The sequence below is a fragment of the Engystomops pustulosus genome, chromosome 8, assembly GCF_040894005.1.
Source record: "Engystomops pustulosus chromosome 8, aEngPut4.maternal, whole genome shotgun sequence".
NCBI classification, from domain to species: Eukaryota; Metazoa; Chordata; class Amphibia; order Anura; family Leptodactylidae; genus Engystomops; species Engystomops pustulosus.
This window is the reverse complement of record NC_092418.1, coordinates 22,119,863-22,145,564: the sequence shown is the minus strand read 5'-3', so window position 1 is coordinate 22,145,564 and position 25,702 is coordinate 22,119,863. Positions and strand designations below refer to the sequence as shown.

Genomic DNA, 25,702 nt, shown 5'->3' with positions numbered 1-25,702 from the left:
TCACAGTCCTGCTGCTACCTACTACACACAAAGGTTACATTTATGGCCCAAACTGATGACTGATTCCGTTTTACTGTACAGCCTCCAAGTTACTTACTGATGCATGGAGCAATAGGGGATCGGCTCTGTTGATATCCTTTGGCGCATCGGTTGCAGGTTAGACCAGTCACCCCATCTTTACAAGGGCATTGTCCTGTGGTCTGGTTGCAGGTCTTACCCGCTGCTCCCACCGGATGGCAGTCACAAGCTGGAAGAGAAGAAACAATGAGACCAATGACTACTAATAACATAACAAGTCTCTACAGGTGAAAGAATCAACCTTGGTTTTTCAAAGTCTTTGAATGTGAGGATTTCAATTATCCATATGGATTGTGTATATAGATGGTCACTATATATCATTTTTGTTGGATCTTATTAATTTTCAAAATGTGCTATCCCTAGGTGAATGTCTGTCCTGGCAAGAGCGCGTTGGGAGAATGAGCTTTGTCCTCTGACAGATGACTGGGATATTGCCCTTTCTACGCCTAAAACGGTCTCCCCCAGTCTGGTGGATAGAATGTCTCAAGTTTACGTATTACATAGGGCATATCTCACTGCTAGACTTAGTACATATCCCTGGCCGGACCTAAGTGCTCTGAGACCTCTGGTACTTTCCTACATCCACTGTGGTCCTGTCCTGTAGTAGAGGGGTTTTGGTAACAGGTCCATAAATTCCTAATTGAAAGGATGAGCATAACAGTCCCCTAGGATCCTAAACTATGTCTCCTCATGGTAGACCCGGAGCTATTCTAGTCTACCTCACTACCGAAACTTCGTATTGTGCCAGGAGAACAGTGCCTAGATGTTTGGATTTCCACCCACCCTCCAACTGTATCAAATTGGTCAATAGTATTTGCCTCTCAAGAAGTGGATATTTATCCACAGTAGAAAAGAAACTTCACGCTACCTGGGGTAAATGGCTTGAATCACTGTTTACAGCAGTCCCTCAAATTCCTACTTAGCCGAATAGCTCATAGTACACACTGGTTATATCTCTTGCATTGTTGGGTGTCTTTTTTTTTACTTTGCTTTATTTTTTGTATTGTTTTCTGTTGTACCTTTGGTTTGTATTGACGTACGGTCTGATTTGTACCTTTCTCCTACACTTATACCAATGCCTTCCAGTGGAGACAACTCTCTAAGGGGTCCTGTGAGCCCATCCTGTAAATAAAGTTTATTGTTGAATTTTTTTATTGCTATCCCACTATCATTAGATTGTCATGGATTGAAGCAAGGGCTGTTGAACATACATGAGCACCATCTTGGACCACTCTTTAGTGACTTACAGAATTTCCCATTTCTATCAATTGGTTTTCTGTGTGACATGAGGCAGAGCAGTTCTTTGTCAAGTCTCTATACCCTCTCCAATAGATGAGACCGCTGAATAGAAGACCCTGTCCCCCTCTAATAACTTAAATTACCTAATTAGTTGTATGTAAATGGGTTTCCTAAACAAGAGATCCCCTTTAAAGATTTCTGTACCATAAAGGCTGACATTTCCTCTAAGCCCCCACCTAGTGCTAAGTGTCAGAGGTTAAATCCCACAGACAGAAAGAACAATGTTATTGTTAGTGTCCAATTAAAGGTGGTGAAGCTAAGCTCCTTTAATAACTGGGGAGACGCCCACTGGATCGAGAAACGACAACCGCAGCCCTATTAACTCATTACACAATTATAGCTGTGCAGTAAAGGAACTGGTGGATTTTTTTATGCACCTTCTAGATTGACTCTCTAGGAGTCTCAGTCCTACTATAATGTTATCTTTTACCTCGGACTTGGAATATTAATGCTCCAGAAGGGTTAAATTCACTTACTTAAATGAACCAACCATGTGTATTCTACTATCAGAAGTAGATCTGATGGTAGATTCCTCCTGCTGCCTCTGCCCTAATTAATAATCAGGAACCTAACCTAACTTGTTAATCAACTTTATTTTAGTAATATGTAAATTAACTGCAGAGGCTCCTGGGGCGTGTACTAGCCTGGACGGACACTTGGAGCGAAGGCTACTCCACGCCCCAGTAGCCTCTGCAGTTAATTTACATATTACTAAAATAAAGTTTTTAACATGCTAGGTTATGTTCCTGATTATTAAATTACAGATTAGGGTAGAGGCAGGAAGGAGGAATCGACCATCACATCTACTTCTGATTCTTCATGGTAGGTTTCCTTTAAGAATTATTTGGCCCATATATTTACAAGTCCGGGCCTACAGAATTCATATATTCTGTCCGAGTACAACTTTAACGCTTCAGTATCGGAGTAGGTTTCCTTGTGAATATTCCAAGCATGCTTTACAGATGTCTTGTAGTGGTTTTAGCTCTTTATTTAAGGATTTATCCAGCGGAAATACTCAGTGTGGTTATGATTAAGGGAACACACACAATTTTTAGCATTTCAACACCATGCAAAATATCAGCAGTGAAATAACACACAGCAAAGTCTATGAACTGTGAAAGTCTTCAGTAAATTTCTACTAAAAATGGGGGGGGGGGGGTGCATAGATGAGACTGTGTGTAAGGAGAAGTCTACGTAGTTTTGAATAGAGTATACAGGACTAGGGCAGCAAATTGGGTCTTTAGTTGGGCCCATTCTGTCTAAATGGGGTTTTCTTTATCTTAAAACCGAGACGCAGAGACAGGGAGTCCCTCTCTTCTTAAATGCAGAATGTTGTCAACTTGTTGACACTCCCGGATGTGCCTCTGCTGCAGCGATCACATGACCATGACACTGCTGGACTCAGATGCTGAGATGTTGGGTAGGAAGCTTTTATTTTTTTTATGCTCTTTCCAGCCCTGGGTTCCCATGGGGTTTTCATATAAACTGTAAAATCCCTTTGTCATTCTCCTGACTCCTGACTATATTCTCTATTGGGGTATAGCCATGTGTTACAGACTGCTCACCCAGCTGATGCAAAACTACAATGTCCTTCATACCTGTAGCTTTGTGTCAGCTGGGGAACAACATTTAGGGAGGTTAAGGTTGTCATCCAACACTAGCAGATGTGTCCTAATGATTATTTCCATACTAATGTAGACACAAGATGTGGACACTAATGAGCCTCAGATATTTCCATTCTCATGCATAAGGCGGAAAAACATTTGGATTATCCTGCATCAGTCCGCATGGGGCCTGAATGTGAAAAATGATGATGGGAATGGAAACTTACAGCAGGTGAGCTCTATGAGTATCTATATTCAGTCTCTATATGTGTATGGCTAATTTTAAAGGGGCCTTCAAATCCACCTAATCTTCCTTGGGGTGCGATGATTGAATATGCGTTGATTGAACATGCAGTTGGTAACCAGCACCCAGTGTCTTGCATTTAAACAATACAAGACACTGGGTGCTGGTTACTGATCACATGCATTTCCATAGAAAAGCATAAGCACCCGTATGCGCTTTAATTTTGTTTTTAAAAATGTGACTGCTCCCTTATATTCCTAAACAAGAAGACCTATTGATATCATTGGAGCACAGGACACTGCTAGGATGAACTGATCATAGTTAATATGGTTGGAAAAAGACACATTTCCATCTATATATCTTAAGACTTTAATCATGTTCTCTTGGTCGTCCCTTTTCCAAGACAAGTCTTTTCACCTGAGAACTTCCATACCCCTTATAATTTTTGTGGTTGGAAGACCAGTGTGGTATAGGCGGACTATAAGTACTTGGAGTCCCCCATTCTAATGATTAGGGGAACCTGGGTATCTATAGACAGAATAGGAGATAAAAGTCTTGTAAAATAAAACCCCTTTACACTGAGACCTCTAGTGTCATAAGAAGTGACCAAATGACTTAGTGTTCCTGTTTTACAATTCCATAGGTTGGAAGAATATTTATACAAAAAATATCTACTTTTTTTTTTTGCTATAATGAACATCTGGGGGTCTTCTCTTCCATGATAAAATTCATGTACAAATACTGAAGACAACCCAATTTTCTGTTCTTTACCTATTGAGATGAAATCTATTTTCTGCAGGGATGATTGTAGGGAGTAGTATAATGCAGGAGGAGCCCCTCTAAACAGCTGTGTGTAACCCCCCCTGGCAGCGGCTACCTCAGCTGCAGCTGTTTAAAGGACGGAGCTGTATTTTCCGTGTGAAAAATGGGAGGAATTTAACCCAAATGGGGAAACTCACAGCTGGTAGAGTCATTTAGCCAATAGCAAGCTGGCAAAAGAAAAGGCGGCGAGGGGGAGGGGGCACGTTAGGGCTCATTAGGAGAAACTAATTGCCACCTTGTTATGGGACAGGAAAAAAAAGCGAGAGGGAAATTCTTTCCAGGATTTTTTTTTCTTTTCATTTTAACTATGGAAAAAGGAACGTGTTGGGAAGTGACAAGAAAAATGTAAAGTTCAGGGATCTAGAGAGTGGAGGTGTGCAGGCAGGGAGGGTACGGGAGGCAGAAGTATCAGAAAGAAGTGACAGACGGGGGTAATATTTGTGCGTTTAGAGACATGTTTTGATGAGTGCACAGGTGCCAATTAGGATGGTGTCTGGGAGGCACGTGCAATATCCTGGCGCTCCCAGCTAAGCTCCTCCAGCTGCCCCTTGCGGGCATAGGGATCAATGATCACTTTATAATCACTGGACTCATTAGCTGCACAGACACGGAGCATTCACCTGCTGCCAGGTGCCAAAAACATGAGGGCAGATCCGTTAAAATTTTACAAGCTCAGTTTTGGTTATAATGTTATGTCATTTGGAACATTTTGGAATTTTTAATTTATTTTTGATTTAGCTTTCCTTGGAGATCGGAAATGTCTTCTCATATTCCTTATAATCTCCCAGGAATTGCCAAGGAATGGGGCTGCTTGGTAACTAATGAGAATTCGGCGTCTCTGATAATTCCTCTGATACCTGGTCATGTCTCAAGGCCCTCTATGACTTCCATCTGGCTTTTAATCAACTGCTCCCCTATTATGTTTCCATTCCCTTACTGTGACTGGGGTCTGTATTTTTGAGTCCCATCCAATTTTGGAGATCAGTATTTTTGAGTCCAATTCCTTATTATGGTTAGTATTTTTTACTTTTAAGTTTTTATTGTTATTAAATTAAAATTTTTGTATACGAACATAGAAGTGTAAAATAAAGAATATAGCAAATATTAGTGGGACAAATCCAACAAATAGTGTTGAATAGATAGAATATATGTTTCACAATGTAATGAGAAGCAAGTTCTGTGGCCCATCTTCTGTTGTGGCCATCTTCTATTTTGGAACCCACATTCTACTGTTGCCTGTAGTTTTGGGAGTCCCAATCCCTTTTGTGGCCCGTATTTAGCAGTCCCATTCCCTGTTGTGGCCCGTCTTTGGGAGTCCCATTCCCTGTTGTGGCCCGTCTTTGGGAGTCCCATTCCCTGTTGTGGCCCGTATTTGGGAGTCCCATTCCCTGTTGTGGCCCGTATTTGGGAGTCCCATTCCCTGTTGTGGCCCGTATTTTCAATGCAATTCTTTGAGTCCCGTCTACTATTGGGAACAGTAAAGAAAAGTTGGCAACACTAAAGAGATCGTTGATTTGGAGGTGGTACTAAGCGGACAATTTTCCATGCGGAGGAGAGAAGGTTTGCATATTTTGTTTTTTAGGAGAGTATCACCTGTTGGTGCCTCCACAAGTAGAACCAGTCCCTTCCAAGCATAGGAATCTTACTATCCTACTCCTTAGTGAAAAAAAACCCAGATTCTGTAGGTTGATTGGAGACCTTATAGATATTTGGTAATACTCTTACCTTTACAAGCTCTGCGGTCAGTAATGGGGCGGGTGACGTCCCGATAGAAGCCCTCCTTGCAGTAGTGGCAGTGCCTGCCCGCCGTGTTGTGCCTGCAGTTCAAGCACACTCCACCGCTCTTCCTCCCCGACAACTTGTATAGCTCCATGTTGAAGCGACAACGCCGAGCATGCAGATTACAGGAACAAGCTGGAGACATGGAAAAAACATAATCAATTGAGGAAAAAAAAAACAAAAATACAATTTTTTTTATCCAATGTTAAACTATCAGATTAAGGTCCAGAGATTACAATATTGCTGATAAACTTGCAATTGGATGTAAGTATTTAATTGGTAACAAAGCAGATGCTCCAATTAAGCAAATGTATAAATGGGGAAAGAATAGACTAACAGTACCAGATATATGCTTGTGGATGTAATTGTTACTGCAATACAGCTTAAAGGGGTTGACCACCTTGATGAAATAATTCATATTGTTTTTGTATTGAAAAGTTATATTATTTTCCAATATACTTCCTGAATCAATTCCTCATGGTTTTCTAGATCTCTGCTTGCTGTCATTTTATAGAATGCTTCATTGCTTATTGTGGATAAAAATTTGTCCCTGGTCATGTGATGTCACACAGGTGCACGGCTCATTATATCACACACCTCTGATTACTGTAATGAGCTGTGCACTTGTGTGACATCACATGATCAGGGATGTACTGAGCTATGCACCTGTGTAACATCACATCACATGACCAGGGATATACCAAGCCATGCACCTGTGTGACATCCTATGAACAGGGATACAACGAACCGTGCACTTGTGTGATATCACATGGCCAGGGATATAGTGAGCCGTGCACCTGTGTGACATCACGTGAACAGGGGTATAACGAGCTGTGCACCTGTGTGTCATCACATGACCAGGGATAAAATGAGTTATGCACCTGTGTGACATCACATGACCAGGGATATGATGAGTTATGCACCTGTGTGACATCACATGACCAGGGACAGATTTCTATCCACTTGAAGTAACCAATGAAGCCTCCTTTAACTGTGATAAATTGTTAAAGTATATTGAAAAATTGTAGAACTATTTGTTACACAAAAAATATAAATTATTTGCTGAATATGGACGACCCCCTTAAAACTTCTCTTGAATGAATCCAGAATAAGGTATTCTGTCAACAACATCCTATCTTCCTCCCTCCTTTAGCTGTCCTTAAAGGACAATCCCTACTTGCTAGAAGTGTCATTTGATAGTTTGGTGATTACTAAGTAGCCCTGTTAAATCCTTTCTCCACAAATTAGTTGGAATAGCTATTGCGCCACCCCAGGGGAAATAAAGTACTACACTGCACTTTCTCAAATTAGTGACTTCATTGGGGCAGATTTACTTACCCAGTCCAGTTGCGATCCAGCGGTGCGTTCTACGACGCTGATTCGGGTTGTGCCTTGATTCACTAAGGTCATGCGCCCGATGTCCACTAGGTGTCGCTGCTGCGCTGAAGTCCGCCGAAATTCACCTCCTTGCTCCCGGTGTATGTGAGTGCTATTTTTGCGGCACATTTTTATTTATTTTTTAAATTCTGTGGTTTTTCCGAATCCATCGGGTTTTCCGACGGCCACGCGTGCGTCAAAATCCCAGGGCAATTTGGCGCAAATTGGAAAAATTCGGGAAACCTGGCAGAAAACCGCGATTCGGACCCTTAGTAAATGTGCCCCATTATGTAACGTAGGACACAACAGGTGCTTTACAAGATGCTGATACTTCCCCAATAACTCAGAATTCCCATTTAGAAAATAAGTGGATTTTATAACTTGCCCCTACAAATCAATATTTTACCCTAAAACATTAACCCAGCACAAAGGTGACAAGTGTTAGATTGCTGGGGTCACAGGTAGATTATAGGATCCCAGAGGATTTTTACTTAACCCCTGTTAGGCAATAACAATGTCTCCCAGATTCTTTCTATCTGCACATCCATCACCCCCCTATATTTGTATGTGGAGTCAGCAGCTGTCAGCTCGCAGTGTCTGTCTGTCACTGGGTGTGTGTCTGTGTGTCTGGCACAGTCCACCTGTGTTTGTGTCTGTGTAAATGTCTCTCTGCGTGTGTGGCGGTGTAGCCCATATATACACAGGGCGTCCCTTTTATCTGTCTATATGCTGATGGATTTTAACAAGCTGCATCTCAGTCTAAGGTGTCTAAATATGGAATATATGTGTCCTCCTCTGTTTTTGCCACCCAGTGTGGATCATCTGTTTCTGGAAATTTATGGACTGAATCATGTTGCAAAATATTATTTCAAGTGATATTTGCCTGCAGGATTTACTGCTAGATTACGATGGATATTATTAGTGCTATGTTTGTAAGGCAAATCTTACTCTAAATAAACTATATTGGGCAAAAGTGAGAATTTTTAGCTTTATCGAAAAGTTACCTTTCTATCTAGACAAAGACAAAAAGTGGGTGAAATGATTGAGCATTTTCAGCCATGCACACAATACCAATATATATATATATATATATATATATATATATATATTGTTATGGGGTTGTTATTTTTTTTTTCTTGCTCTCTATTTATCTGGCTAAAATATTTGCGTTCTATCTGTAATTACCATATCTATCTAATGTATCTATTGTACCTATAATCTATCTAATCTATTCTATCTATAATTATCTTTCATTATCTATCTATCTCATATCTATCTATCTATCTATCTATCTATCTATCTATCTATCTATCTATCTATCTCATATCTATCTCATATCTATCTATTTCCTATCTATCTATCTATCTATCTATCTATCTATCTATCTATCTTCTATCTATCTATCTATCTCATATCTATCTATTTCCTATCTATCTATCTATCTATCTATTATAACCCTTCCATATCTATCTATTGATCTATCTATAATTATCTATTCTCTCTATTGATCTATCTATTATATTTCTTCAATATCTATTTATAATTATTTATTCTGTCTATCATCTCTCTATCTGTTTTATCGATCCATCTTCTAAATATGTCTGTTTTTTTTAAATCATATACTTTTTATTTTTTGAGTTTTTTAGGTTTTTTTTTTTTTTAAATCAAACAACACTACACACAAAAACAACTCAAAACCTCTACCCCTTTCCCATCCCTCCCTCTCCCCAGATGAGCACAAGTAACCATGGTCTCAGATATCAGCTTAGAGGCAAACTATCATGGTACCATCTCAGTTATTGTAAATATGTAGTCATTGTAAAACAGTTTTAGCCTGTAAGAATGTACAAGGCAATATATCCCAAACAAGGGCATAAGACAAGAACAGCTTTAGGTTTAATAATATCTATTAACAATATAAAAGTCACGAGTGAGGAATTTGGAGGAGCCACAAGTTTAAATGGGTATTAAAGGAAATACCACAATTAATAATCAAATATAAGCTAATATGTAATTAGTTTTCATTTAATAATTTGTTCCCCTTAGAAATAAAAAAAACTGTGGACACTTTAATGAAGAATTAAAATGATACTGGCCCTTTAATCAGTCCATTGATTATATTCCTGTGGAGGTCATTTGATCATCACTAAGTTTGGCTGTAGTGGGTTGGGAGCATCCAGCATGGCCAGTGTTGTAGTGAGACGTCATCTCACTGACGTAATGTTCAGTGATGGCAGTTGCACATCATTACTATGGTAACAGAGCAGAACAGTCTGTTACATCATCACTGGGAGGAGAGCATTAGAGGAAGGAGCTGTTACTGAGAACTGAGGGATCATGGGACTTGTAGTATCCTCTGTCTACTTTAGAAAGCTCATACTTTCTTGTGAATCATAAAAGCAAACTATTTAAGCTCCATTTTGGGATTAATGACATTAGGTTTTGTTATATTCATTTATTTTTAAAATGATGTATTTTTGTATCGGATGTTCATATTCTCGGAATACCCCTTTAAGCAATCTGCAACAAGAATTCAAACCGGTAGGTTTCAAAATATTCTGTCCTCTACTAACGTCAACGTTAGTCCTGGCTCCACTTTCCAGTATTGGAGTAAAATTAACCCTTAAATTCTGAGATAGTAGAAGAGAAAGGAGAATATAGTATATACCGGTAGTATAATGGAAGCTATCAATATACAAGCAACAGCCGCAGAATCACTAATTTTTCATTGCACAAATATCAGTAACCTACCCAAGGATACATATTATTACTGAGCAAGGTACGTTGGTTTCATATACTGCATTAATAAGCATTCTGGTACCTCTTGTCAGTATCTATCTATCTATCTATCTATCTATCTATCTATCTATCTATCTATCTATCTATCATCATCATCCTAGTTCTACACTTTCCCTCCTGGTAGACCACATCCAGCAGGTGTCCCTGTTGTTATTTTGTTCTTAAAAAACAAAGCAAAAAGGATCATCCTTGATCTATAAGGTCATTAAAAAAAAAGTTTGGATGCTGTTTTAGGATGCAACACTTTACTAATAAAATGACCACATTGTTACGCTTCATCATTAATGTTATTTTCAATGGACACAATTTCCCCTTTATACTGTAAGAAACTTATTTTTGCTTGTTGTTTAGTGGATCTTAAAGGGGGTTTCCAGGATGCATTGGTATTGATGACCTGTTAAAAGCAAATCACATTTTTGCGTGTCTTAAACCTGGTACCCGCCAATACTTTACAAATTTGAGACGGTGGGGATAAAACTGTGTGCACAAGCCAAGCACCTAATGTGCCCACAAAGCATAATTCTGACCCCCACATTATATAAACACCTTAATATGCTCGACCTGCTGCTTCATTCAAATGCTGAGAACAGGACCCCCATTCGTGTGAACAGTGATGGTGCGTTCTCGTGATTGGTGGAGGTCCCAGAAAATGAACCCCCATTATTCCCTGTGGTTAGGGGAGAACAATCGAAGTGGGCACAACCCCTTTAAGATCCTTGGAGTATCCACATCAAAAGTCAAGCTCCTACACGTAGCTCTATCATCCTTTTATCGTTCAGCATGACCATCAACAAAAATAGATCATTTAGGATTAACCACACGGGTGCAAATCACCAAATTCAGCTCTGCACAGTGTGAGCCAATGTGCCTTTCCAACATGATGGGAGTTATAGTTTTGCAATGATATAGTATAGAACACACGTAGACACATGTTCCACGCTAATGATTTCATTTCATTGGGTCGTATAATCTGTGTCTGCTTGTAGCTGTAGTGTAAATGGGTGTTTGTATATAGAGTCTGCTGCAGGTTTTCGGGAACAATCTGCACTCCAGATGCTGGGTGTTCTCACTACCCCACAGCGCCAGGTGTTACCGGGGTCAGAATGTTAGAAATTAAGGACACGGAGGAATTAATAAGAAGGGGGAACATATAGGAAGACGGGAAATAAAAGGGAAAGATTCCGGGTGGATTGCGATCCTTTAAGCATCAGCCTGGCTGCCTATTTGTGTGCCAGAGCTGTAATATCTATCATGCCCTGTGAAACTCATTTCTCATTTCAGACCATTTTACAGCTGTTGGGGGGCCTGATGGCTTCATAGGCCACATGTGCTTTATAAAACCCAACAGCGAGGGCTCTACACCTCCCCCCCCCCCCCCCCACTCCGCCCAAACTCTGCAGACCATCTCCACCTCCCTAACTTTTTTAGGGCAGGGTATAATGAAAACAAGATTTTCTTCAGCCTGCTAGGCCCCCCACCCTTTCCTTCTGCACCCCCCCCCCTCCAGAAAACCTTCAGCTAAGGTGCGAGTTTTTCCAGACATGCTGTGAAATTCATTAACCTGTCAGAGAAATAATACAGCATCCTGAGAGAGGAGCAATTTATTAAGGAGAGGGCATTCTGTCCAGTCATGAGGTCCAGCGCTCCGAGAGAGCGGTAAGAAAATCTGCAACGCGCGGCTAGGATGACATTATTAGTATTACTTCACAGGATGGAAGCTGGGTGGTCTCCATCAATGCCTCAGCAGTAATGATGTTGGTTTATCATATAACGCTGCACATTTTGGAAGCAGTCAGTGGGGCCGGACTGTACGTTCTCACATGGCATGCAGTATTTTTACCAAATATAATTGCTTCAAGAGCTTATTCGCACATTCGGACATGATCTCCATTAAAGCAGAACATGTCAGGGTTATTTGGGACACTAATCCAGCCACAGGTGCTTATGGATTGATGGTTCTTCATCCGAGATCACCCTATATAGACGCTGTGTCGGGTTCTGTAAAAAGAGTCCAATTATACTTTCTTGGGTCTGCTACTCCTGACGCCTATGGTTCAATAAAGCCAGAGCAGTACATCCCGGCTACAGTGCATGCGCTAGACCGTGGACACGTGCAGTCAAGCCGAGATGTACTAGAACGGGAGAACAATGAGTCCAATGGGGCCCATCAGGCTCCTCTCTAGGTAAGCTTAAAGGGGTATTCTCATCTGGGCATTCACATTCAGTTGCATTAATCTGCCATATGTAAACATTTCTTCAATTAGATGTTATTAAAAAAAATGTTCCTTTGTAAAGATAATTTCTCATAAATGTAGTCATTCTGTCCCTTAGAAACGAGATAGCTTCCTCGGATACGGCCACCTCTGATGGTTTGAGTGCACAAAGAAACAAAAGGTTATTGTATATAAAATGTCCTGGAGTTACTACATGTCGCACAGCCATCCTGTGGTAATAATTGCTGAATCCTGGTGGTCCGGCAGGACTCTATAGCGCAAGTCTGGCAACCGGTGCCAGAGTATGACGTGGTCGTATCCGAGGAAAGTATCTCGTTTCTAAGGGACAACATTACTACATTTATGAGAAATTATCTTCACACAGGAACGTTTTTTTAATTAACATCCAATTGAAGAAATGTTTACAAATAGCAAATGAATTTAATTAAATGTAATTGCCCTGATGGGAATATTCCTTTAAGCATTATTAGTTTCTGATGTACCCACACTAAAAGGAGTTGTCCGACATTAAGAAAAACATTGCTGTCGGGGGGCTGTTACAGGGGCATGGCACCTCCGCTCCGACAACTTCTAGCGGCCAGGCACAGGGGCAGTGACGGATGGTAGTGCGGGGCAGCGGGAGGTAAGTATAGGTTTTTTTTTTTTAACAGCCCAGCAGTAAAGTTTTTGTAAATGTTGGACAGTCTGTTTAATCACTGAACCTGTGGGGGTTTAGTGTCCCAAATCAATCCAGACATCCATGTTTTTTGCCTCGGCAAAGGGTGGGGCACGTGAATCGTCTCTCTCCAGTCATGACTGTGGGAGCCTAGAATAGCCGTATAAAGGCGGCACTACCATAAAGGGAGTGTGGTCATGCAGGAAGGGAATCAGCGGACCCTCGTTCTTAAGGCGAGCTCACGGCCAACATAGACTTCTGTTGTGTGTGATCATCATATGATGAGGCACGGTGTGTGCATATGTCAGACACAAATAGGACCTGCTTTATTATTTGCATCATGGCCGCTCGGTACACTCACATTTATCAAAACTTGTGCAGTGTGTACTATGTGCAGTTGCCTGTGGGGTGTGCAGAGTGCACCAGATTAATCAAAACTGGTGCACGGTCTTCATGAATCTGGCTCCCCTACACTGCTAGGATGGTGCACCTTTAACATATAGGGGCAGATTTACTTACCCGGTCCGCTCGCGATCTAGCGGCGCGTTCTCTGCGGTGGATTCGGGTCCGGCCGGGATTCACTAAGGTAGTTCCTCCGCCGTCCACCAGGTGGCGCTGCTGCGCTGAAAAGCATCGTTCCGCACTGGAATTTACCGGGCCAGACCAAGTGAAGGTAAGCGCGTCCCAAGCGACACTTTTTTTTGTTTTTAATGCGGCGGTTTTTCCGAATCCGTCAGGTTTTCGCTCGGCCACGCCCCCCCGATTTCCGTTGCGTGCATGCCAGCGCCGATGCGCCGAAATCCAATCGCGTGCGCCAAATTCCCGGGGCAATACAGGGAAAATCAGCGCAAATTGGAAATATTCGGGTAACATGTCGGGAAACCGCGAATCGGGCCCTTAGTAAATGACCCCCATAGGGTGCAACACGGTTCTGTCGAGTTGCAGTAATGAATGTGGCGAACAGTCCGACTCTGCAGCGGACGCCCCTTAATGTTAAGAATTTTGTGGTGTGTCGGGCACAGTGCAGCCGTGATACAAAACTGGCACAAACACTTTATAAATACATGTGTAAGCAGTTTGCACATTATGTTCAGTGTAAAGTCGGACAGAAAACTGAAGCAAAAACCTTAATAAATGTGTCCCACTGTGTGGTGACTTACAGCGCATACACCGCACTGTGACTTTGCACAATAGAAGTCTGAGAGCTAGCTGCTGATGGCCATGCACCTTTAAAGGAAACCTACCACTTGTAGTGGCAGGTTTCTGATGGAAATACCGGGCACCAGCTCAGGGTGAGCTGGTGCCGGAGCTTATTTTCGTTAGTGTTTTAAACCGCGGTATCGCGGTTTAAAACACTTTTTAAACTTTACAGCCGGCGCAGGCAGGTACGCGCTCGGCGCTTACCATGCGCGCGGCTCTCATTCACTTCCTATGTAGCCGCGCGCATGGTAAGCGCCGAGCGCGTACCTGCCTGCGCCGGCTATAAGGTTTAAAAAGTGTTTTAAACCGCAATACCGCGGTTTAAAACACTAACGAAAATAAGCTCCGGCACCAGCTCACCCTGAGCTGGTGCCCGGTATTTCCATCAGAAACCTGCCACTATAAGTGGTAGGTTTCCTTTAATGTAAATTGGCAAGATGAGCAGGGATCACCCACTGTTTTCAAACAGGCCAAAAATGAATGCTAGCAGCCTGGTCATGAACATGAGGCCTTGAAGGGCATCTACCACCATGATCTGCTATTCTTTTAGCTTTTTGTGTGTTGTCAGAAAAAAAATACTTAAAAAACTTGTATAACCAAGAGCATAAAAAGCTAAAAGAAGAGCGGATCCTGTCAGAGGGGGCATCGACTGTCTCCTCGCTAGGACCGCTGGACCTACTGCACCTATTTTGATCTGCTATTGCCAGACAGGCCACCACTACTGTCTGTATGACTCCTCGTGGTTTACACAGTCTTTTTGTAATTATTCTCTTTGGTAAACTTTCCTTGTAAATGCACATTTGCGGTTTTACCAGTTTATTGGTTTTCTACTACATCCCTGCAATTTATTTAATACAATTTTATAAGTCACGTGTTTGTAATGTAGGTGTTGTTTAGTGTGGTATTCATTAGGGCTCCGTCACCCCGTCTTATTTTCTGGGGTTTTATAATGTATGGAAAAACACCATTTTTTTATTATATGTAACTAGCGTTTTATGAGACATTTTTGGTGTCTTTTTTTTTTTCTTTTTTAGTTTTCTTTTATACATGTGTTTTTCCTGGTGTTTTATGAGTCTTTCATAGCAGCCTATGGAAAATTACGGGAACTGTATGAAGATCTCTACTGCAGTGTTCTTAGACCTGTATGGGCAGAAATTTGCTAATATTCCACACATTTTACTTGGTGGTGGTCAGTGGTATACTGGATTAAAATTGCAATCCACCAATATTATTTGCAATTTGTAATAATAGACTGGTGGTCCCCAACTTAAGGACAGGCAACCCCTAGTTAAAGACCAACCTCTCTGCCACGGCCGGCATGCCATGGCCCTTGTGTACAGCTGCATGCCTACATATAATGGGGCACATTTACTAAGAACAGTGTAGTGTGTACTATGTGCAGTTTGCCGATGTAGTGTGCAGGGGACGCCAGATTCAGGATTTCTGGCGCACGTTCTTCATGAATTGGGCACTACAAAAAAGTGCACCACTTTTTTTGATGCACCTTTAAAGGGGTTTTCCCATGAATCAAAGTTAGGCCCCATCCATAGGATAGGGTCTAACTTGCTGATCGCTGGGGGTCTCAGTCATGAGACCCCCACAGCTCACGAAAAAGTGGAGTCCGATGGGGTCCCAGTTACCTTGTGGACCCCGTTCTGCTTCATACATCTTAATGGAGCCGACAGAAATTGTCAAGCGCCACGATCGGCGATCTCCGTCAGCTCCATAGAGATGAATGGAGCAGAACGGTCATGCACGGCCATCTGCTCCATTACTCTCCCAGAGCCACGAGGGGTCCGACTGAGTGAGGTACATGAGACCACATCAGACCTCTTGTTTTCGTGATCTGTGGGGGTCTCATCACGGAGACCTCCACCAATCAGCAAGCTTGTACCTATCCTGTGATTCGTGGGAAAAATCCCTTTAACATGAGGCGTGTGTCACAATTCTGTCTGACTTCGCTTGATAAATGTGCGCGGGGTCCAACTGTGCACTGCAGAAATTTTCATGGCATGAAGAATAGTGCAGCCGCCATACATAAAAGTTGCATGTGGCACATATATGGCACGGACACTTCTTGAATAACTGTGCAAGCAGTTTGCACTGGAAAGAACGTGTAAAGTCTGACAGAAAACTGGCGTACGGAGCTTGGTAAATGTGCCCGTTATGAATTTTAGGATGAATGAAAACCCACTACATTTCTGCTGCAGACTGTATTCTATACTGACGTGAGGTTTACAGTGCAGTTGTAATGTATATTCACTGCCTCGGCTGTTGCGCTCCATCTGATACAATGATATATATTCTTGCCAAGAAGGATTAATAATAAATTGATACGTTCCTGAACAGATAATGATACATTGGCTGCAAGGAATGGGTTAAACATCCTAATTGATGTTTCCAGGCTGAGTGCTTTGATTTAGCTGTATAGTTAATGGCAGAGACTGTGAATATGCTAAATGCTTGTCATATGGCCATTAATCCTATCGGCTTATTGCAGAGACTTCTCCATTTTCCTATAGGAGAGTATAAATCACACACAGTGTGAGGAATTTTTAAAAGGGGCTGAAAATGGCTCATATTTTATCTATTTCAAAACCCAGCGGAAATGTAAGGAAAGACAAACGACGGCCCGGTGCATAGAGGTGTTGGAGAGCAATCCATAAAAATCTTATCAGTGCTATGCAGTGAGGAAGAGTCCTACATGAGAAATGTATATGTGAAGGAAAAGCAATCTGGTGACACCTCTGTAGTCCTATGGCACCAAGTACCATTAATCATGGGTGTTCCTAGGGGTGGGTGGAGGATTGCGGAGCATGTTTCCTGGTGTCGGGAGAGGGAGAACATATAGTCAAAAGTTATACTAGTCATAGTAGTCATTCTTAAGACCAAACTAGTTGTCTATACTCAGGACAGAAAGTTCTCTTCTTAGAACTGTTGTATCATGCTTACATGTTATACACTATAAACAGGATAGAGCCTGTGGATCACAGCACCTTTGGGGGTCGAACATCCATTTCACAGAGGTCGCCTAAGACCATCATAATCCAGAGATTCTGTGGGAGTGTGGGAAACTACTAGGGGAATTACTGTGACTACTGGCTACTAACGGGATCACTGTGGCTACTGCCTACTAGGGGCATTACTCTGACTACTGGCTACTGATGAGATCACTTTGACTACTGCCTACTAGGGTCATCACTGTGACTATTGGGGTCATCACTGTGACTACTGGTGGCAGGTGCTGTGCCTACTGGGGGGATTACTGTGACTACTGGCTACTGAGGGGATAGCTGTGAATACTGGATACTAGGGGGGATCACTGTGACTGCTGGCTACTTGGGGTATCTATGATTATGACACTATGATTATGCTTAATAACAATAGTAAAATTACAGTTGCAAATGTTATAATAATTATATGGTTGGGGGTTACCACAACACGGGAACTGTATTAAAGGGTTGCAACGTTAGGTGCGAACCATTGTGATAGAAGATAATCTGATCTGTGAGGGTCTGACAGCTGGAACCTCAATCGTTCACAAGAATAGACTATCATTAGAGGGGGTTTTTTGGAGTGCTGCAAGCCGGAGATGATGTAAAATAGGTGTTTTGTGGTTTGCTACTTAATAGTGTAAATACTCTCCAGAAATTCTGAACATATTTTAGTCCCATACAAAGCAGAAGCAATAGATAGATAGACTCCTGCTGCTGCTGAAGAGCCTGCTGGGGGTTGTAGTTCCTGCAGATTCTCAGGTCATCCGAGCTTTAATAGACGGCTTATACGTACCAGCTCGGGGAACACACACATTTTCTGCAGGACAGCTGGAGTCTTGTTCAGACGGTGGCAGCGGGACGGGGTTAATTAAAGTAATTATCAGTAACCTCATCGGAGATGTTTTCCAAACCTTCCAGGGGTTGCCGTTGCTTTTAAGAGACAATCCAAGGACGATGTAATGGCAGACATTAATCCGTCACTGTGGCCCTTTGCCTGACCTTGATATCGGACCTGGGGTGAAGCATGTCTTTCATGTAGCAAAACTTTCCCCCAAAATCTGCAGAACATCACTACAAATTTTGGCATTTTGCAGACTATTGCTCAACCGTAAATTGTTAAGGTGTCAATTTAGATATAAAGAGAGATGATATGACTCGATGGACGGGTTCGACACCTGACCTGACATATTGCTGGATTAGGGGCCGAACAGCCAGTCCAGCAAATTTGATGCCCCTAGCAACTAGCCATGGCTATTGGGTCTGCCATAGCCATTGGGTCTGCTCATCTCTACATATGAATAATGTGACCAGTCTGATCAGTCCAATCCATGGGTTGTCAAAACAATGTGTCATAGTGGGTTGGGTCAGACATTAGTGTTAGACCTACTATCATGTCCAATGTATTTTGCAGTGCAATTACTATTGGGGGTTACAATCTAAATTTCACATAAATCTACCATATATTTTGACTACACGTGGCAAACAGATTAATGTGCAGAAATCCACGACCACTAATCTGCCATCTATATATGGCATATAGCGAGAACTTCCAGACATGAAGCAGACGTCTAAAGAAGATGTTTCCTATGCGTGTGTTGTAATGGAACACTTTCTAATATGGGAAGGTCATCTGATTTATTACTGGCCCTCCAGACCTGGAGAATGGCAGCCCACCCCAGAGTCCAATCTTATAGTCAATGTAAATAGTCAGCAGCACTGCTGTAAAGCATATTCCCGGGGAGATCATTGTAAAGGTCATCATACCAGCCCCATTGATGTAAACCACGTCAGCTCTGCCAGGCATAGGCGCGTCATGCTATCAATATTGGCAACAATTAGCGCATCATTAAGATTCCATTGCTTTAAGTTGGGGGGGGGGGGGGGTTGCCAATGGCAAGAGTTTTGGAATTTCTCTTAATTAACAGATAATAAACCAATTAACTTTCCCCTCCTTAGTGCGGAGCACATTGTCAGGGCGCTGCTCTGGCAATGCATTCGCGCTGTGACCTCAGAGGTTCGGCGTGTATATAGGATTCACAATCTTAAGGTGTAGAGTTTCCTGATATTGGCACGGGATTCCTGGCCTCTGGTTGATGCCGCCCACACAGATGGCTCCCGAGCAGAGACATGGAGAGAGACTCCTTGCTAGAGGACCTCCCGCTAAGACCAGAGAGGATTCCTTTAATTGGTGCTAATTAGTGCATCTGTTCAGAAAAGCGGATGAGGTGTCATTGTTAAAAAGTCACAGAGAGCGTAAGGGGGTGAGAGGGGGAGAGAAGACTGCAAGAGTAGGAATAGGGACGTAAATAGGATCACTGGGGAGGTGGTAGAATAAGAGGCACATAATGCAGAGAGAAGCAACGTCAAGGTTTGCATCAAAAACGCCCAAAAAATGTGAACCAATGTGTGCAGGAGTAATAGATTTGAATCTTTTTTTTTTTTACATCATAATTGACATAAAGGAAATCTACAATCAAATTCCATCATGATAAACCAGGGACATGCACTCATAGATCCAGGCACCGAGACTGTGGTGATCTTCTTGTATTTCTTATCTAAAACCAACTTTTAAAATGATGCTAATGAGCCCAAAGTGCTCCTGGGGGTATTACCAGAGCTTCCATGTGCTATAGCTTCACAAGCTTTTACACTGTCATCCCTTCCTCTTGCTCTCTCAGCACTACCTCCCTTCCTTCTGGTTGATGTGATCTCACACAGTGGGAGTGGGGAAGTGCTCCCACTCAGTGCAACAGCCCGTGAAGCGTCAGCACAGAGCAGCTCTGGTATCGCCCACAGAGCTCTTCAGGCTCATTAGCACAATTTCTAAAGATGATTTTAGAAGGAAGGAGGCCATGGATCACAAATATATTAAAGTTACCACAATTGCAGTGCCTGGATCTATGAGCAAGTGTCTCTGGCTTATCATGATGGATTTTGAAGTTGATTTCCTTTAAGCTTGATCAGATCACTAGCCGACCTCTGCTTTGGAAGGAATTGTCCCCGTATCGGACTATGGGAGTCTGTAAGTACAGCATGGAAATCTGTGTGTACTTTATGGAAATCTAAATGTGGTTTCCACATATGATGACCTTATTCTACTTAGCTATCACCTTTCCCATAATATCATGGACATCAAAACTAAATCCTGGTCAATCCTCTTTAATAGACTAAAAAAAATCGGAATTCGATATATAAAAATCTTATCTACTATATCTGTATTGTACAGTGGGTTCTTTGCTGAACAATCTGTGTGCAGATGGGATGAGCTAAGTGGATGAAGAAGAGCTATGAGACACGGTCTGAGAATAGATGAGGGTAGTAGGAAAAATGACTTATGAGAAAGATTGATGAATGGACTCAGAAAGAGAGGTAAGGGAAAGGAGAAAAGACCCCAGCAGCATTGAATGTATAGAAAAGGGTAATTGAGAAGAGACGCAAGCTGAATGAATGAAGGGGGAAAGGCTCAGAAAAGAAACATGAGATACAAAGGACAAGATGACGTGTCTAGTAAACTTTTCTAACATCCACCACTTACAAATATGATAAAAAAAATGACCTGCATTATATCAGATGCAACCTCCCCCCTAAGACTGGGAAATATGGATTTAAATTTCCGGATTGTCCTGGGAAAGTGTTCTCCCATTTCTGTGCTTCACTGTCTCTCCCCTTTATTTGAATTGACTCTTCAGCTTGGAGCCTGCTTTAGCTTTTACTCAGAGCAGAAGGGAGTGGCACAATGCACAGATCACAGCAGTGTGAGGATACACCCCTTTGCAGTTGGAGAAGCTTCTATGCTAACACACAAAGGTGTGATCAAACAGATACTTTACGCTTCTACCTAGCGCTGTTTGCGCTTTTACACGGTCTAAAATCTGACCACCCCGTTAAAAGAGATTTCTATGGCAGATAACTCAGATTGCTTGATCTGGACACTCTTGGCAAACAGCTGGTCTGATGAGTAATTGTCATAACTTAGTTATTTTCGCTGATGGTGATGTAATTTTGGCCCTGGTGCCAACTTTTAAGTAATGCAGTGAATATCCCTGGTGATTCCAATGCAAAGTAGTATCTTGAGCAACCAAATTTTAAGGCAATTCAGCAACGACATAGAAAACTTACTAGAGCCAGCAGCGAGTGACTCTGCTACTCTCATATTTTGCAGTTGCTACCTCCCTTTCATCATATGTTTTTGTGGTGTGACCTGATCCCTGATCAGACTATAACCTTGTTTTCCAAGGAAGCAAAAAGTTCTCTGGTGTCATGGATGACTGTAAGGAAAAATAGCCACACTCGCACTTCCAGCTTCTCTTCCGTACATCACAATTACTTCTTTAGTGTATCAGAAATGTGATTGACTAAAACAAAAATTAGGAAATCATCCTGTAGTGACAAGAGCTTTAAGAAAGAGCAAGGATGCATGCATATGTTACAGCCTGAACTTTTTGTTCTCCCTTGATAATCCCTTTAAGATATGGGCAACCGCTGATGGAAGGCGATAGAGATGAGGATGTATGACAATTGACTTGGGTTTATAAATGAAACTTGTGTTTAAAAATGAAATCCCCTCTTGAGGAATGAAAACTTGGCTTGTGAATGACCATAGAGCGGACGGAATGTAATCTAAATATCCGTAATTAGAGATATTGTAAACTGTGAATCATAAATCAGTTATACCCTTCAAGGCAATATTTATCTTCTCATGTCTTATGAGACTTTGACCTTCTCAACGTTTCTGATCTGCATTACTCAAGCCTTTGAGACCGTTCTTTGGTGAACAAAGTAAAAAACAAAAGGGATTGGAATAATAAAAAAAAAAACAATTAGCATTTTTGTCACACACTTACCCATGCACTCATTGGCTTCTCGGGCATTGGCCCTCTGCCATGGTCGGTCATAATGAAAGGCCTTGCATCGATCACATTCTGGTCCCTCTGTATTGTGTTTGCAGTCACAAACTAAGCGTCCTTCTTTGTCTTTGCCGCAGCGAGAGGCATGTCCATTGCACTTGCACCTGCCACCCACTTGAAACTCTCCAACAGAGTAGAAAAATCCTGGGCCCTCGTCAGATACCTCCGAATCCCTATTGCCTTGGAGGTGGGGACGGCTGAAGACCACACGGATATCAGTAGCAGTCACCCAGTCCTGGAGCACTGGACTACTGTCAAAGTCTTGGGCTGAGGGTCTTCCATCTAAGGTACTAAAGGCTATAAGGCCTCCAGTCAGTGGGTAAAGATCAGTGTGTCCATCAGTACACAGAGCTTCTTGCTCATTTTGCTTTGTGACGCTAGCACGACTAGGCTTCCCATACAGCCGGCGGCATTGAGACGAATAATACTGGTAAGGAACCCAAGTCTTGCCATAATCCATCGACTTGAAGATAACTACAGACTCAGGCCGAGGAGAACAGAATTGTAGACTAACGTAGGTCACCTCAAATTTTTTTCCCAGTGACAAGGTTAGACTGACATTTTGAGGTGAATGACGCGGAAAACTTTCTGACTTCCAGCAAGTCATGTTCCCAGCTGAGTTGAGGTCGGTGAGGTAGGAGGACGGGTGAGCCTTCTTTGGATCCGAAGCATCACATGTGCGGGTGGCCGGGCGGCCGCAGGTGCTGGAGGCTTGGACCTCTTTACCGAAGGCTGCATTGACAAACTCGGGAACGCATCGACGAGGTAGGCCATGCTCATCGTAGCAAGGGTCTGGGACTGGGTGCTGTGGTTGGCCAGAAAAAGGAGCCGATGCCGAAAATATCGGCACTGGAAAAAATGAGAAGATGAATAGCAGATGAAGCATCTTCGGAAGATGGAACACAGTCCTACAGCAAAACAAGAAAAGTATTAGTCATGTGAATGATGAATGAATTGGTTTTAAGCAATTATCTATATCTATCACTGGCCAACCAAACAGCCAGCCAACTATTCTTCAAGAGAGCCAAGCCTCTAACCCTGGAAGACCTTGAATGGTAGCCTGATAACCACCCAGCTTTTGCCTACAAAATCAGAAGAATCCCCCAACAAATATCTATCTGAGTAGCTTAAAGGGTTTTTACAATCTTGGTCTTTTAAGGCATAACCATAGGATGTGCTCGGCACATGTGAGGCCATCCCTCCTTTCATCCAGCACAATAATGTGGAAGCTAAAGGCCACCTTACCAGGCGGGACGGAGGATAGAGGACTTATTGGTGGAGTAGGTGAAGATCGTAGAAGACACCATTGTCTAAAAGTCTTGTACCCCTTTAAATCTTAGTCCATTGTAAGAAAAAAAACTGCAGAATACCTGTCCTTAGCTTCTGTGTGTCACAGTCCATGTTATGATGTAAGTGAGGCAACATTTGGGTAGATGTCCCCTACATTACTAGTAGCCAGAGTGATTATTACTATTTATTAAATCTAGTTATATTGTAAAATATTTTAAAAAATATATCAGTAATTCATTAATAAATTTAAAGTTCTTGGTGCCACCTTCCCTATAAGGTGGCCATGGAGTGTCAGCAGATGGAGCAAACATTGCAGATCTGCCAACACATATCTTATACAGTATCTATTGCCACTCAGGCATTGCAGCCCCTATATGCATTGCCAGGTTTATGAGTGTAAGGAAAACCTATCCTTTGCAAAGAAAGGGTTAACTGTGCCAGACGTCTTTCTCGCTCGAGCTCTCTTTTAAGAGCACATAGTTGAAAGGTTGCCCAGCTGAGATTAAAAAAATAACAGTGAAAATACTTCCAGGACAAAAACTAAACACAGTTATATATACGGAATATGATGTGATCACTGTGCCAAAACTTCTCCTTACACACTGATACACCCCAGAACTGCTGGAAACGGCCCCTTAAAGACAGAACTCCTCACCACAGCTCCTGAAAGACAGACAGACCCCAGATCCGCTCCTAACAGTCCCACACAGACAGATAAACACCAGGACTGTTACAGCTTCATATAAACAGGTATCATTTACAATGGGAGAGAAAAAGCTGGCGCAGTGGTTAAAAGCGCTGGCGGAAAACCAAAGACACACTAGAGGCTCCAGCGTTACTCCCATGCGTCAAGACACTTTGTGACCTTGAATGACACTCCATTTCCAAGGGAAATTGCACGAAATGTGCAGAGATTGCAAGCTCTTCTTTGGACTGTATCAAAGTCTCTGCAAGAGCTGAAGGAAACTAAAATGCAAAAATGATTGCAGTGTTCATGAGGAACAAACTGTCTCTACCAGACACAGCTCTAGAATCCTTCAATAGGAAGTACTACTCAAATTTTTTCTCCAGTCCCCAACAGTTTAGAGTAATTGCTTCCATTAATTACAGACCCTTATATATTGAAGGGGTTTTCCAGTGACAAACAAGTTAGCCCCTATCTACAGGATAGGTGATAACTTGCTGATCTGTGGAGTGAAGGGATGCCCACTTATCATGAGAACGGGCTTGTACCCTCGCTGTTCTTGCACAAACAGCCGCTCTCTACACCCCTGGGGTACGACGGGTACAATGGTCCCCCTTTCTTGTGATCCATAGGAGTCCCATCTTTGAAACCTCCACTGATCAGCAAAATAGCCCCTATCCTCTGGATGTCACTCTAAGTTTTATGGCGTTAGGCGACAGGCTATCTTCTCCAGCACAGGTCCGCCCATCTGATAGTAGAGAGCCCATGTAGTGTCCAGGGTACACAAATTATAGGCACTGATTTCTCAGGAATAATGGGGACTAAAGAAAAAATTCCAACTGTGCCGCTATCAATGGAACAACACCTAATAAAGGGAACCTGTCACCAGAGACCTCATTTTCACTAAAGACTGGTTGCAGAAGCCCATTACACCTGGATTACAAAGATGTCTTTCTGCCTTTCCAGAGCTTTTGCATTACAATATAATTGTGTTTTTAACTTGCCTCACACCCTGACAGAATCCTTTTCTGAGTCCCAGGTTTGTTTTGGTTTGGATGCATTTAACTGATGCCCCACTGATGTCAGCTCAGCACGCTGTGAGTTCTGTCCATGTATGAGTAAAGGAGCAGGAGGAAGGAGCTATAATGGGGCAGAAAGGTGGGGGCTGAGAGCTGAGGTAAGCACACAATTATATATTGTAATTCAAATACTCAGAAAAGCCAGAAAGACATCTTTGCAATCCAGCTGTGATGGGCTTCTGCAACCTGTCTTTAGTGAAAATGAGTTCCCTGGTGACAGGTTCCCTTTAAACCTTGCATAAAGCTACTGTTGTTGGATATGGACAAACGTCCCTTTAAATTTCTAGCCTTTTAACGACCAATAATGCAAACACATTGCACTTCATATGATTTAGTACTGTAACTCTCAATATCTTGTCCCTTTGGGCATTTTCTGCATATTTTAACTAACCCACACAAGATTGGGGAACCCTGTACATTGTGGGTCCTACTAGAGCCTGTAGTGCATAAGAAGGGTAAACTCCTACACGTTGATCTTATAGGAAGATGTAGGAGAGGTCACAGAGAGGCAGACAATGTGCTGTAAATAAAGGAAGCGCTAGAAGCCTAATGGGGAAAATTTTCAATAAAATAAAAACATGTTGCCACCATTTGGCTTCCATAAGAGAGACAGAGGAGAACACAGAGCTCCCACTCTAGACCAAAGAATACATT

General features: G+C 42.3%; 1 protein-coding gene and 1 long non-coding RNA gene across 7 annotated transcripts in view; one reads left to right on the top strand and one right to left on the bottom strand.

Moving 5' to 3' along the window:
• Positions 1 to 25,702, top strand: part of LOC140074919 (uncharacterized) — a 304,822-nt gene that overhangs the window by 63,496 nt on the left and 215,624 nt on the right. Inside the window, exon 5 of one of the 6 annotated variants that reach the window (XR_011849312.1) lies at positions 211 to 305. The exons of the other annotated variants lie outside the window; for them this stretch is intronic. This is a non-coding gene — a long non-coding RNA (uncharacterized lncRNA). The remainder of the gene's footprint in view (positions 1 to 210; positions 306 to 25,702) is intronic. 6 annotated transcript variants of the gene reach the window in all.
• NTN3 (netrin 3) overlaps positions 1 to 25,702 on the bottom strand; it is a 54,752-nt gene that overhangs the window by 13,875 nt on the left and 15,175 nt on the right. Inside the window, exons 2-4 of the mRNA XM_072120236.1 lie at positions 21,932 to 22,902; positions 5,773 to 5,961; positions 98 to 247 (exon numbers count right to left, since the gene is read on the bottom strand). Coding sequence (XP_071976337.1) covers positions 98 to 247; positions 5,773 to 5,961; positions 21,932 to 22,880 — 1,288 coding nt within the window. The 5' untranslated portion in view covers positions 22,881 to 22,902. The remainder of the gene's footprint in view (positions 1 to 97; positions 248 to 5,772; positions 5,962 to 21,931; positions 22,903 to 25,702) is intronic.